We start from the raw sequence: 13,234 nt of genomic DNA on the forward strand, positions 1-13,234 counted from the left end.
AGAAGAGACAAATGATGAACTGTTCAGCATTCCTTGCCTTTATGTGATTTTAGTTCAGCTTAAATTGTCTGAAATTCAAGTACAGCTTTTCAAACTCGTTTTTCAAATGCAATCTAAATGCAGTGTAGTTTAGAAACTTAACACTACATACACTACTTTTGTGCTTAAAGCTTTATTTTTAGCTTATACAGAAATTAATTTAAAATGTATCATACGATGATGACAACATCATAATAAACACATTGAGGTTACATAAAATTACATGCATCGGAGTTTGTGTGTGTGTGTGAGAGAGAGAGAGAGAAAGAGAGAGAGAGAGAGAGAAGACAAATTTTCAGTGAAAAAGAACTTATTTAAAATGGAAAGAAATCACTTATGTTACAAATCCCATAGGAATTCTATATACGGTTTTGAAGTATGTGTATGCCTGTATATTTTCCTGGCTATACAATGAATAAGTAATATATTATCATTTTTCTTTTTGCACTTTAACAGTAAGAGTCTGAACTCTCTGTGTACCAAAAATGATAAAGATCTGACACTCCTAACTTATGTTTCTAGAGATTATTTCATGGATAATCAAAAAACTTGAAACCCTTTTGACTAAATACTAAAAATTGTATGTTAAGAAAAACTGCCTTATACATTGGCAAATGTGGAAAAATTTAACAGATTTGCAATCAACTCAACTAGTTTGACAAGTGTACCAAAGGAATGTTGAAACTTCCACTAAGGACATTAATGGGTTAAGCTTGAAATGACTGTCCCACTTCACCATATATGCTGTCCCACTTCACCTGAATACTCTGACTGAGTAAAAGAGGGTGCCATGCTATGTTTGAGGGTGTTTATCTTTTATACAAAAACACATTTTAAAAAAATGTCCACATAGATGTTAAGACTTAAAACAATTCATAGAAACATCACTTGTGCAAGTAAAAATAGTCTGATAGTCTCCTACTGAATTTACCAAAAAGTGTCCCACATTTGCTGAATCCGATTCCTTGGCGCGAGTACGCCGCTTTCATAAATGCAGTGTGCAGTTATGTTTGCCAGTTTGTCAACTCAAACACATTCGCTACATCTGTTCACCACCATTATGTAGGCCTACTGCAAAAGACTTAAACATACACAGCTGGCTTCAAACATTAAATAGATTTATTTAAGCATACCATGTTCAATAAACGCAATGTTAGGAGTTGTTACTAACCGTTGTTTATTCTGTTTGTTCCATTTTCAAACTGGAATGACGTATCCGAAAATCACGATTCTGTGCAATTTTATTGGAAGCGGGGGCCAAGAGGAATTGGCTATTTTAGACGGGGGGGAGACGATACAGTGTATTCGGTAATATTTTCGCGTACCCAATTAGATATGTGATTATTAGATATAAAGTAGCACCTGATAATATATTTATAATGATTTATATGTTTAAAAATATACCGTAATTTCTTCTGTGAGATAATTGAATATTGTATGTAAATGGTATAGTCTGAATATGTAGAGTATATAACCAGGTAATTTGCTGTCAGAAGCGTGGCGTCAGTAGGTGGGGGTATTTGCATAGGCATAATTGATGTTATGATTCTTTTGTTTTGTATATGTCTACAAATGTTTGTATAATATTTGGGGGCACTTTTGTAAATAAAACACCCCACTTGGGTTACACAAATTTGAGTCTCATCGCCAAAGTTTCACTAAAATCCACTGACCGACCATCAATGTAACAAGTGGTGTCAGAAGTGGGATGGTCTACGTCACAGTGATGAGCAAAAGAGACCAGGGTGGCACCCAAGAGAAAGGAGGGAAAGGCAGAGGGAGCACATGGGGCAGCTGAGACCACTAGCTCAACAGAAGACCAAGGGGCTGTGCTGGAGGACCCAAAAGACACCATTGCAGAGTTGGCGGGGATGGTCAAGATCCTTCTTCAGTCCAAAGCAGCAAGGGACAAGCGAGTGGAGAAGGAGGCCACCCGTCAGGACCAGAGGTGGTGCAGCATGCGGCACCAGTTTCAGCAGCTTCAGTCCCAAATTGGAGACTAACAGCAAGAGCAGCATCTGCAGCAGGGAGACAGCGATGACGCCAGTGAAGCAGAGGAACCTTCCAGGTCTTCGTCTTGGCCAAGAAGGGAATTGGGAGCACAGTCTTCCACAGAGACAACAGCTACTCATCCAAGCGTGAGTCTGATGGGGGTGAAGGGGGTAATGGTCTTGCCAGTAGTAAAACCTTCTCTAACTGTTGGCTGCATAATACTAGTAGAACTCCTGCTTGACCTTTTAAGCCAAAGCTGATTTGTTACAACTGTGGTGAGTAGGGGCACACTAAGCCTATTTGTCCAGCTAGACAGAGTAAGCAAAAACTGTTCTATACCCAGGCCCATTAGTCCAGAACCAGTATTGCAGAAGAAGGGTCAGGTTGTCTCTGTTTAATTAATGGCCAGCAGGAAAAAGCACTTGTGGACACAGGGAGCACTCAGTCCTTAGTGCTGCTGGATTTGGTTCCTAGAGGAGTGGAGTGATGGACAGAGTGTCAAGGTGTGTTGAATTATTGGAGATGAAAAGGTGTATCCCACAGCTGATGTTTACCTGACTGTAGATGGTCAGACTTTCTTACTTAGTGACAATAGTACCTCAGGTGCTGTATCCAGTGGTCCTAGGCCAGGATGTCCCTACACATTTTGATTTGCTGTCAGTAGGGGCTGGCAGCAGGTGGGTGTAATTGCGTGAGTATAATTGATGTGCTGATTCATTTGTTTTGTATATGTACATCAATGTTTGTATAATAGTTGTGGGGTGTTTTACAAAAGTGCCCCCAAGTTTGAGTCTCATCTCCAAAGTTTCACTGTGAAATCCACGGACCGACAGCAAGGCAGCTAAATGCCGGGGTCGACGGCTTGGTTGGGAAGGTGTCCTTACCATTTTCTTGAAGTCTACTGGGAAAAATATTTAAAAATTCACAAGAAGCTCGAATGGAAACTGGAAATTGTTCAAAATGTAGCCCCCCACTTTGACTGAAATAAATAACCCGTTTTTCACGCGGGAATAATTAATGAAGTTGTCACTGTCAGCAACGTGTGACGGTCTGTTCAAATCACATGGCACGGCTTTTCTCGAGGCAATTTGGAAACCTCTGTTTGGTTGCTGTTGCGCTCAAGTAGTCTAGAAGAGATTGTTTTCGGTGCCCCAGGGTATACAATAATGGAAACTTAGCTAATGACATTATAGTACAATTTACCTCCGCGCTGATGTAAACCGCAGGAGGGAAATTGCATGCCATCAGAACGAAATCGTCCAAGTGCTCTATACATAGAAACCGTATCTACTGAATAATTCCTCCCGTTTTCAGTATTACTCTTTCTTCCCACTAGGAGGAGCTGTTACACTGCCGAATGAGTAGGAGTTTTCTTAAAAGGAAAAACCGTCTGGATAAGTGTCATTCTTGCTGTCCGTGCAGTGCACCGCACCCCTCAGTTTTTATTGATGCCTTATGAATAATGCAAGTAAAAATGCCAATACTCACCATGGACATAAATGCAATGACCAATCTGAAGAACAGTTTCTTCTTGCCGTAACATATCCAGACAGCTTTGTGCGTAGGTGCGCCTGTGTGTGTGCCTGTGTATGCGTGTGCCCTTCTAAAACATTATTTAAATGAATTATATGGAAAGGTTCAGTTCACCACGCCAACTCAATTGATTCTTTTGATTCCTTAGGTCCCACCTAACCCGAGAACAGTATTGTTAATGTGCTGGTGTTACTCTCCCAATTCGGCTACTGCTCTGGCTACTGCTCATTTCCAATATAAGGAGTGAAAATCCATTTCCAATCATTTCTGGTGAACAACCAATTCCATTCGTTTTTGGTAATTTGTCTGAGTTTAATCAAAGGGGGTGAATCGGTGAGTTCTTGGTTCGTAGTCATAGTGGAACGCAACTCCTCAATGCATGAAGATTTAGATTAAGAGATTAATTAAGAATCAGATAACATATTGATTCATACAGGTTCAGACATTATACCAGATCATATTCATACATATTCAGACGTTTTTGTGTTTCAATTAACCAAATTACTTGCTGATACACGTAACTCTTCAGACTGCATAATTCAGATTAGATCAGTTCAGCTACAGAGTCAGATTCAGTGCGATTGGGACTCACCAGCTCACTCACTCTTTGTTTTGCACGACAAAGCGAGGGCCTCCAGCTGCCGACTCAGAGCGAGGTCTGAAAACATCCCACCGTCACGACAGAGCCTAGAGGTGCACTAATCTTCACCATCAGCCCTGACAACGGCCAACAACGAGAGCTGCGCTGCTCTGGACGCTGGCGGAACCAACAGCCGCAGCGTGCTTATTCTGCCTGTGAGGCTGTCACGCTCAGTGACATTTGGGCCTCCGCTCCCCCTGCCTGACACAAGAGTGAATGTCTGATGTCCGAATGACATTTGTGCTGTGGCGTGCTACGTCACCCTCTGCCTACATGCAGGTGCATGGGTCTCCATGCAACACTTCAGAACTTCACTCAAAACTCTGTTTACAGGTCATGGGCTGGGTATTAAGGGCAGTGATTGGGCAAACAGTGAACTTGTCAAAAGAGTCCCGCCCCACAATAGGGACCTGTTCATCACTTGCAACTGGCCACCTGATTGGTGAGGATTTTGGGCTGATGTTAAACGGTGATATCTACATTTGATTTGTTTTGCGTCACAAAGCTAGATAATGCAACAACAACAATTATATATGTGCATCTGTAATATTATAATAATAATAGCCAGGCATGTGTAATATGATGATAATATATGCGCACGTGTAATATAATAATCATATCCCAGTTCAGTGTTTGTGTTACAACCGACCCCAGTTCAGTTGATTGGAACTATTAGTGCTGCCTTAAGCACTGGAGAGAGACCAGCATGTCACAATACTCAGAAAACTCTATGCTCCACCACTGCTGGTTTTTCTTATCCCGTTTTCCCTTCAGCAGCAGTTAATTAACCTCAGGAGCCCTGATGTCTTCAGCAGTGTCACTGAAGCAGCATATCTCTATGCTGCGCATGTGTGCGTACATTTGCGCATCCCTTCAAAATATTACCGGGTTGTGGTCTGTGCGACACTGGCTCGGTGTGCTGTTGGGTCAGGATGGTTGAGGCGTGGGTGTGCAATCAGCTCAGGTGGTGCTGTTCGAAAGGGCCGTGTCTGTGAGACAGTGGGAGTGGAATCCCCATAGAAACAGACAGCAGACACAGACGGCGCTTCCTGTATTGGGCCGGCGGTGTTCAGGCCCCTGCCGGTCCCACAGCCCTACTCTTCTTCCTCTTTCTCCTCTTCCTCCCGATCTGGTCAATCTTGCTGCTGTCTCTGTTCTACAGTACCAGTACTGATGCACATGCACACAACACGCATGAATGCAGATACTTAGCTGTGTCCAAAGATATAAATTGTTCCTATTTTAAGCAGATTCCTCCCAACAACAGGATCCCCAAGTCTACACAGTGGGGGTGGTTTATCTGTTGCGGTATCCATGGCAACATCCCTAGTGGGTTGTTTGCTGGATGATAGGAATAGAGCCCCATGGCCAGGATGACCTTTTCACGCCCCTGGCTGTGCACCACTAGGGGGAAGCCCCACCCTCTTCTGCACCACACAGGTCAGGGAAGAATGTTCCCTCAGTGTTATGGCAGTAACAGTACTGACATGAGTAGTAAGAGCAGGGGAGATGGTGTTGTTGGTAGGGGAGATGATGGTGTGGTATTACTGTTTGTAGGGAAGGTAATGTAGCAGTAACCGCACTAGAGGTCATTCTGTTAGAAAGGTTTTGAGACACTCGAGAGACGTGATAACTACACACACACAGTCGTGTGCGCACACTCTCTCTTTCTCACATACTGTAAATACTCATGGATGCATGCACACTTACTCTCACACAAGAACACACAAACATGCAGGCACGCACACATACATACACACACTCTCACTTTTACAAACATATACTTATAAAGACATGCACACACTCACACACGTGCCCATATATTCACTCACACGCATACATATTCTACCACTCTCTCTCTCAGACACACACACACTTCATTTAGACTCAAGTGGCAGCGCTTCAGATGACAAACCTTCTCGCTCTTTGACTAATTCTGTTGTACATTCACTTTATGTAAGACAACATCTCATTGTTCCTGTGCAGGGCCACAGTTCAACGCCATGTTCAATAAACCCTCAATAATGGCCAAATTGAATTTGAGGGCACTGAACTACATACACTGCACAGGCTTGTCGTCTGAATATTAAATATGAGAAACAAACATCCTCAATGTTTCTGTTCTTACTGAAATTTTGCTGGATACACACACACACTCACACACACAAAAGAATGAAGACACACAAAAACACACACAGGAAGTGAGTGGTGGCAGTTAGTGTAGCTTAAGTAAACTGGTGTTACTGATTTAATACCTGTTTTTTAATGGCTGTAATGGTACGAATGTTTTCTTATTGACATAGTACTAATAAAGCACAGGAAAGCTGGTAAGCTGCACAGTATCAGTGGAACATGCTAGTATCTTTCATGAGGAGTGATGATATTTAATATGTGCGATAATTGTTCAAATCCATCCACCTGCCTGTCCCACACACACACCACCACTCCTCTACTGGCTCACTGGTCTTATGACCGCCCTCCAGTTTTCATTTTCCCTCCTCCTCTCCTCCATCTGTCTCCATATAATTTTTTCTTTCTTTCTTCCTTGTCTTTATTGCCTCCTTTTCTCCTCCTCCATCTCTCCTCCTACCATCATCCCCTCTTTGACTCTCCCTCATCTTTTTCTGTCCTCTACTTTTAGGTCTGTGGCCTGTCTGGTGCAAGGAGGTTACAGATTTATACTGAGGAAGTGGGCACAGCTACTGTACACAGTAGAGCACTTAAATGTGCAGTATTTTATTTTTAAAACACTTTTGTTCATATTTGATCAAATTTCCTTTAAATACCAACAGATAAATAAGATCTAAGAAAAAATCTGGTCTCTTTGACTGCCCCTGGCTCTGAAATCCGCCACTCTAGTTTTTATCACACCTGATTCTTAACAACCTATCAGGACAGCTCTCTGCAAGGAGGCTTGCCAATCAACCTGTCAGTCATGTTTCACGTTCACAGTGCTACTCTCTCGCCTGTTTCTCCAGACCTGCATACTGTATCTTTAAATCAACACTTTAGACTGCAAATATGCAAACTAATATGATAAATGTAAGGATGTTTACTGTCTAACACCATTTGTACACCTTATTCACACTGGCTTACTTTGTAAATTCTCCTCAATTACACTTTGTGGAAAAATATTCATTATTTTCTTGGTGAGCATTGTGATTACTTAATCAGTCTTCAAACCTGCCATTGCTGAGTCTTTTTGTATCAGAACAGTCCCTGGTGATTTTAGTCACTTATTTCCTTTTTTCTTTTCTTTGCTTTCCCTCTTGATCTTTGTTTCTTTCATAACTATTTATATTTATGTTTTGGTTTCTTAAGATATTTTGCCTTTATGTTATGTAAATGTCTATGCAGTGGGAATCGATATACTACACCTATAATTAAGAGAGCAATGTGCTCCATTCCCTGATTTAAAAATACATGTAGACAAAGGTGATGTATGGTTTATCTTCTAATGTGTTTCATTGATTCACACCAGCAAAGTGTACTGTTCTACACCCCCCCCCCCCCCCCCCGTCTGCTATAAAGACAGCTTGAGCTAAGACAGCGTGCTGGACCTAATGTGCATAGAGGTGGTATTGTCAGTGCATGAGTTTAGCTTTTAGCGCTTAAAATGGCTATTATTATTGAGCCAGGACCATGTGAAGGAGACTGGCAAAGTTTTTTTGTTTTATTTAATTGCGTACCTGTATCACATGCTTCTCCATGTATCGAAATCAATATTTAAGTCCATAGGTTAAACTGTATCTCAATTTACCATGTCCAAGTATCCCACCATTTTTGGGAATGTCAGAGACTCACAGTAGAGAAATCTGCACACTATAGTAGCAATCAATGCTTTCCCAGCCAAGGGTGAACCTGGTCTTTTATTTATTTGTTTGTTTGTTTGCTAAGAGAAGGAAACTGATTTCCTTTGCTTTTTATCATGGATTGAAACTCCTCTTCACTTTTCTTCAGAGCAAAGGTGTTCAGTAGTCCAGGGTAAGAAGGCATATGCGTAAACTGACAAACATCCAGGCTACCCTTGTGGAAAAATATTGTGTATTCAAAAACCACACATGTTAAGAAACACCCAACATGTGAAGAGCACACATGTGAACTATAAAAATAATTTCATTTATAAGATGAGAGTGGGTAAAGGTAACCTATGGTATTTTGTTTTCACATGTGGAAATTTTCATTCACATGTGAATATCTTAATTCACATGTGAAATATGGATTTTCACATGTGGAAAGGCAAATTTTGCATGATTTTTTTTCATAATGGTAAGCTGGCAATTTTGAAGGGTTGCAAAAATTGCACGTCACAAAGCCAAGTGTTGCTGTAGCAATGATGAAAGTTTCAGTTATTCTCACAATGCAATTGGAGTTTGTGTATTACAAGCTGACTGTGAAATTATGTTGGGGATTGGGGGTGCTGTGAATTTGCTGTCTGAGGGAGAATTGCAAATGGGGTGTTGAAGGCTGTGGTTATTGTGGAACGCTAGAGGTGGATGAAATTATTTGCCCATGTCTGTCTAGACAGGAATGCATTAGTTCTCCTTTAGTTATGACATTTGACTTGTAATACACTGCTGGACGGACAGACATTACATACAGCAGTAGAGATTAAATGTGACTACTGTAAAATTGTTCGTCAGATTAATATTTGTTTATTATATTTGTTATTTCTTTGAAGAGTCTGGTGTTTTCTCTGGTCAGGTCCTTATTGTCATGGTAATGTACGGGGTGGTCTGACAGTCTAACTCTTAATGCTATCATTTTTTCTTTCAAGTGTTCCTGCACAAAAAAAAAATACTAGAAATAATATTGCAACATGTTCATAGGCATTGCATCATTTCTCTATAAAGCAGTTTTAAACTGTGCAAGCTGTGTAGGTAGTGCAGTCTGTTGGAGTTCCTGGGGACTGATTGTGTGCTGCGTTGTGTTAGAGCTTTCGAGTATTGATTGCACACTGATTTCTATTAGTATTCCATGACAGTGAATAGATGCTGAGATCTGTTGAGTTCTTGGACTGTGATTGCATGGTTAGTTTTAAGGCAGTGATTTACTCTCAGTTCTGTTAGACCGTATGGATAGTCTTTGGATCACCACTAAGGGATGTCAGTACTGTATAGTTTCTCTCTCCATCTTTCTGCCCTTATGGAAGACATTTGTCCACTGAATGCAACCCAAAGGAAGAGCTTGTTAAAATTATTTCAGGTGAAATATGTGACTTCAGGAACAGAATGAGATGGATCTGTGGTTACCTGATAGCCTTTGTCATGTCCAACAGCCTTCCAGGGGAGATAATCTCACTGGAAAAGAGACTGCATATAAACAGGAGATAAACAGAAGTGCATGCTGGGAGATTCATAGGCCAATTTGTTTGTGAGGCGAGGCAGAGATGGCCTTCATTAGCTTCATTTTGGAAGCAGCTTTCCCTGCCACTGATCACATTAGCTGCTGGCCTTCAGCACTCCATCATCATTATGCAGAAGATTAAAAAATGCATTACCTTATCAGACGCAGAAATGACTATTACAGCCAATAGGTAGATTTTTAGATTCAACATTTGTTAAAACAGGTTTATTCACAAACAATGCAAAAGCTGTTTTTTTTTTAACCATCTTTCTTTCCATGAAGAAAAGAAGGAAAGAAGCAAAATTTGGCTAAATCCCTTGCAAAAGGATGCAGCCATAACTCATCCAATTACTTTAAAATTAGTTCATTATAAATCTAATTCTTAAGCAAATAAAAATTTATATAATATATAGTGAGCTCCATAACGTTTAGGACAAAGCAATATTTTCTTCTTGATTTGGCTCTGCTTGCCTCAATTTTATATTTGTAATCAAATGATTCACATGTGCTTAATGTGCAGGTACTCAGATTTTATTAAAGGGTTACAGGCAGGGAATATATCCATCAATAGAGAGGCAGGCTGTACCTAAGAAAATGCATTTGTTTTTACAACAACAGGTGGGTTTAACAAGTGGAAAAAGCTGATGGATATGTTCTTGTTTTATTGCTCTATGCACTTGCTGTGAATATTGATTATGATTTCAACATCGCATTTAATCATTCATTTGAAAAATCTCCTCAAATGCAGTCTGTGCAGTGATAGGCAGCACATTTCATTCCTTGAACACCCAAACTTAAAGGATTTTCTGAGGAAGCATATTCCTCATAACCTGAATCAATTTTCCTAGTATAAAATAATAATAATAACAATAATAATAATAACAATAATAATAATAATAATAATAATAATAATAATAATAATAATAATAATAATAATTAATAATAATAATCTGATTAAATTTGATTTGACATTGCACCAATTGTTATATGTTGCTCGAAGAGCACCTCATAAAATCAAAGCCAGATGCATAAGCCAGTTACATTCACAGGTTACACGGAAAGGCAAGCCCAGTTGTAATGAGTCATTTCCACTACCAGATGATGTCACCAGTTAAAGGCAGACTCAAGGAGGAGCTACAGCACCCCTACAGGCTTGGAGGAGATACAGGGCAGGAGTTTAATCTATTTAAAAATACACCCACTGGTCTTTTCCATGTGTGGGAATCTCTTCAGGATCCAGAATCCAATCTGTTGACAAGATTCCGGACTTCGGCAGTGAAATTGCCCAGAATCCTTTGTTATTTCCAGTTTTCTGTTGGAAGTTAATCTAATTCCTGGGAAAAAATAATACTGAATTATGCAAATATAATTCAGTAAATTGAAATAAAATATTGATTTTGTGATTTACATGGTTTGTGAACTTAGCTTTCACTCCGTTTCACTCACTCAGTGCAGAGTGGTCCAATTATCCACCAGTCACTGAAGTGAAGTTTGCGATGGCCGTACCTTTAACAGAACATTTAAGTCCTTAAATTTAAACTCTGAATTGTCGGGTAGATTCTTTTTCATCAAAGTCATGTTGCACATCTCAGAGATTGTTGTGTGCTGTAGCTGTACTCCAGTCAGACTAGATGTATGTCTTACTTTATCAAAGGCTTTATGAAAATCTAAATGTATTATAGGAGGGTCTAAAATCAGAGGAAATTACATTAAAAGAGCGGTCTCCAAGGGGATCGAGCTTGATTGACAATTTAGATTGTGAAAATGAAAGGGACCAGATCTCAGAGGTGTGTACTGTAAGGGAGCCCCACAGCTGCCCTCTCACAACAAGGATCTGAGACTGCTGGCTACAGCATCTGTCACCTGTGCAGAGGGACACGTGGAAATCACATCAAAGACTCTTCCTCTCAATTCACAGATAAACCCATGGCAAGGAAAAACATTGCATTTTATTTATTTTGTATTGGCTGGACAGAAATGTGATTATTCTGGCCATAAGCAAACAAACAAACTTACAAACGTGAAGACATTTAGGAGACGCAGTTTATCCAGAGTGACTTGCTCAGCATACATTATTCGTGTTTATACAGTTAGATATTTACTGCAGCAATTCAGGTCCAGCACTGTGCTCAAGGGTACAAAGGCAGTGCCCCACCTGGAAATCAAACCCGCAAACTCTGAGCACAAAAAAAACAGTTCCTGAACCATTATATTATACTGCTACCTCAAGAATCATTTATGATTGCAGCTGAAATTAATTTGATCTTGTTTCATGATGCTGACACAGAAAGTGGGCAGAAGTGCAAGTAGGACCAGTGACACACATCTCTGGAGAAGAGAAGCTGCTATCCAATCATGGCTTCTGCCAGCCAGTCATTAATCTCTCCATTTCAAAAGTCATTTACTGGCATTAAACGTAATATCGCCAGCACACCATTCAACACGCAGTACTGCTCTCCTTCAGACTCACCTCGTTGGATCTGTGCAGAAACCTGGTGCTCACACTCAATCGTTGTTAAAATAATAGATGTACTATAAAACTCAGCAGATAAGATTTTATCCCAGTCTTAAATCCTAGTGCTCTTTAATGGTATCTGGTACTTGGGGAAAAAGGAGAAGTTAGTGTGTGAGATTAGCTTACTGGAATCTGATTTGTATAAGAGTCTCAGCCCTTACTATGCACTAAATTCCTTTATCTGTACTTGGAACATGGGGTTCATATAACCCAATAATTATGCCATTCATATATTCAGCCACGACAGCAGAAAAAGCACAGCAGGCAAACTGTAAAACAATGACAATATAACAATTCTGAATCTAATTTCAAACCATGCCGATCCCTGTGACGCATACCTGTAAGAAGGTAATTTAAAAAAGGAAAACACATAAGCACACCGGGGAGTGACCACGTGAAATTCTCCAAATCCCTGTTAAAATATGCAAATCTATTGATGTGGCGAGTGAGGCTGAAGCCCCCTGGGAAACATGTCACAATGGATTTCAGACGGGCTTCCTGCGCGAGGTGGGCTGCTGTTCGCAGCGTATTGACTCCTGCATGTTAAACAGCATCTGGCTCCAGAGATTAAACAGAGTGTATGGCTTGCCTGGCCTCGCACGTGTTTTTCCCACTGTGGAATGACAGCAGCATGGCGCTTTATCTCCCTGCTCTCTCTGTATCTCAGTAGCGAGTACCAGACCCGCCTGGCCACGGAACACTCGTCTCCTTTTCAGAACAGTCGCCCCACCTCCCGCCGCTCCCCGCTGCAGATGTGCATAAAAATACGAAGCACGCTCCTGAATATTTCACTATAGACCATGAAGCGTAATATAAAATGAGGAGTGGTGCTGGCCGCTTGCCAAAGTGACAACTGGGGAGCACCGACCCGTATAGAGAGGGGAACAAGCTGTCTTGGTGTCGAAATCAAGGGATTTCTGTCTGCCAGAACCATTTCGCAGCAGGAAGCTTTAACAATGAACGTACAACCGTGTTCGTGACTGATAAGCACACAGGGCCCCCAGTTGGCTGATTTGGTAAAGGCCAGGCTTTCAACTGACTGACATGGTAAAGGAAAGGTTCCTGTTAGGCTGATATGGTAAAGGCCAGAAGCACAGGCTAGGCCCTACAGCATGGACGTCGGTGCTGTTGGCAATCGACTATGATCGGGAGTGCACAGTGCTAGGACA

The 13,234-nt window shown here is 40.9% G+C and overlaps 1 protein-coding gene across 9 annotated transcripts in view; it reads left to right on the top strand.

Annotated features, from left to right (window-relative positions):
- The first annotated feature begins 1,542 nt into the window (after positions 1-1,542).
- LOC135238014 (neuropeptides B/W receptor type 2-like) overlaps positions 1,543-13,234 on the top strand; it is a 46,217-nt gene continuing 34,525 nt past the window's right edge. Inside the window, exons 1-3 of one of the 9 annotated variants that reach the window (XR_010324986.1) lie at positions 2,039-2,177; positions 6,846-6,930; positions 10,649-10,957. Coding sequence is in view for 1 of the 9 variants with exons in the window: in XM_064305640.1 (XP_064161710.1) it covers positions 1,825-2,177 (353 nt within the window). In the remaining 8 variants the exon portion in view is untranslated. Of the gene's footprint in view, positions 2,178-2,634; positions 3,054-4,189; positions 7,703-10,648; positions 10,958-13,234 lie in introns of those variants that run through there. The other 8 variants (XR_010324987.1, XR_010324985.1, XR_010324983.1 and 5 more) reach the window with 8 other exon arrangements.

This window comes from Anguilla rostrata, chromosome 13, assembly GCF_018555375.3.
Source record: "Anguilla rostrata isolate EN2019 chromosome 13, ASM1855537v3, whole genome shotgun sequence".
Classification (NCBI taxonomy): Eukaryota; Metazoa; Chordata; class Actinopteri; order Anguilliformes; family Anguillidae; genus Anguilla; species Anguilla rostrata.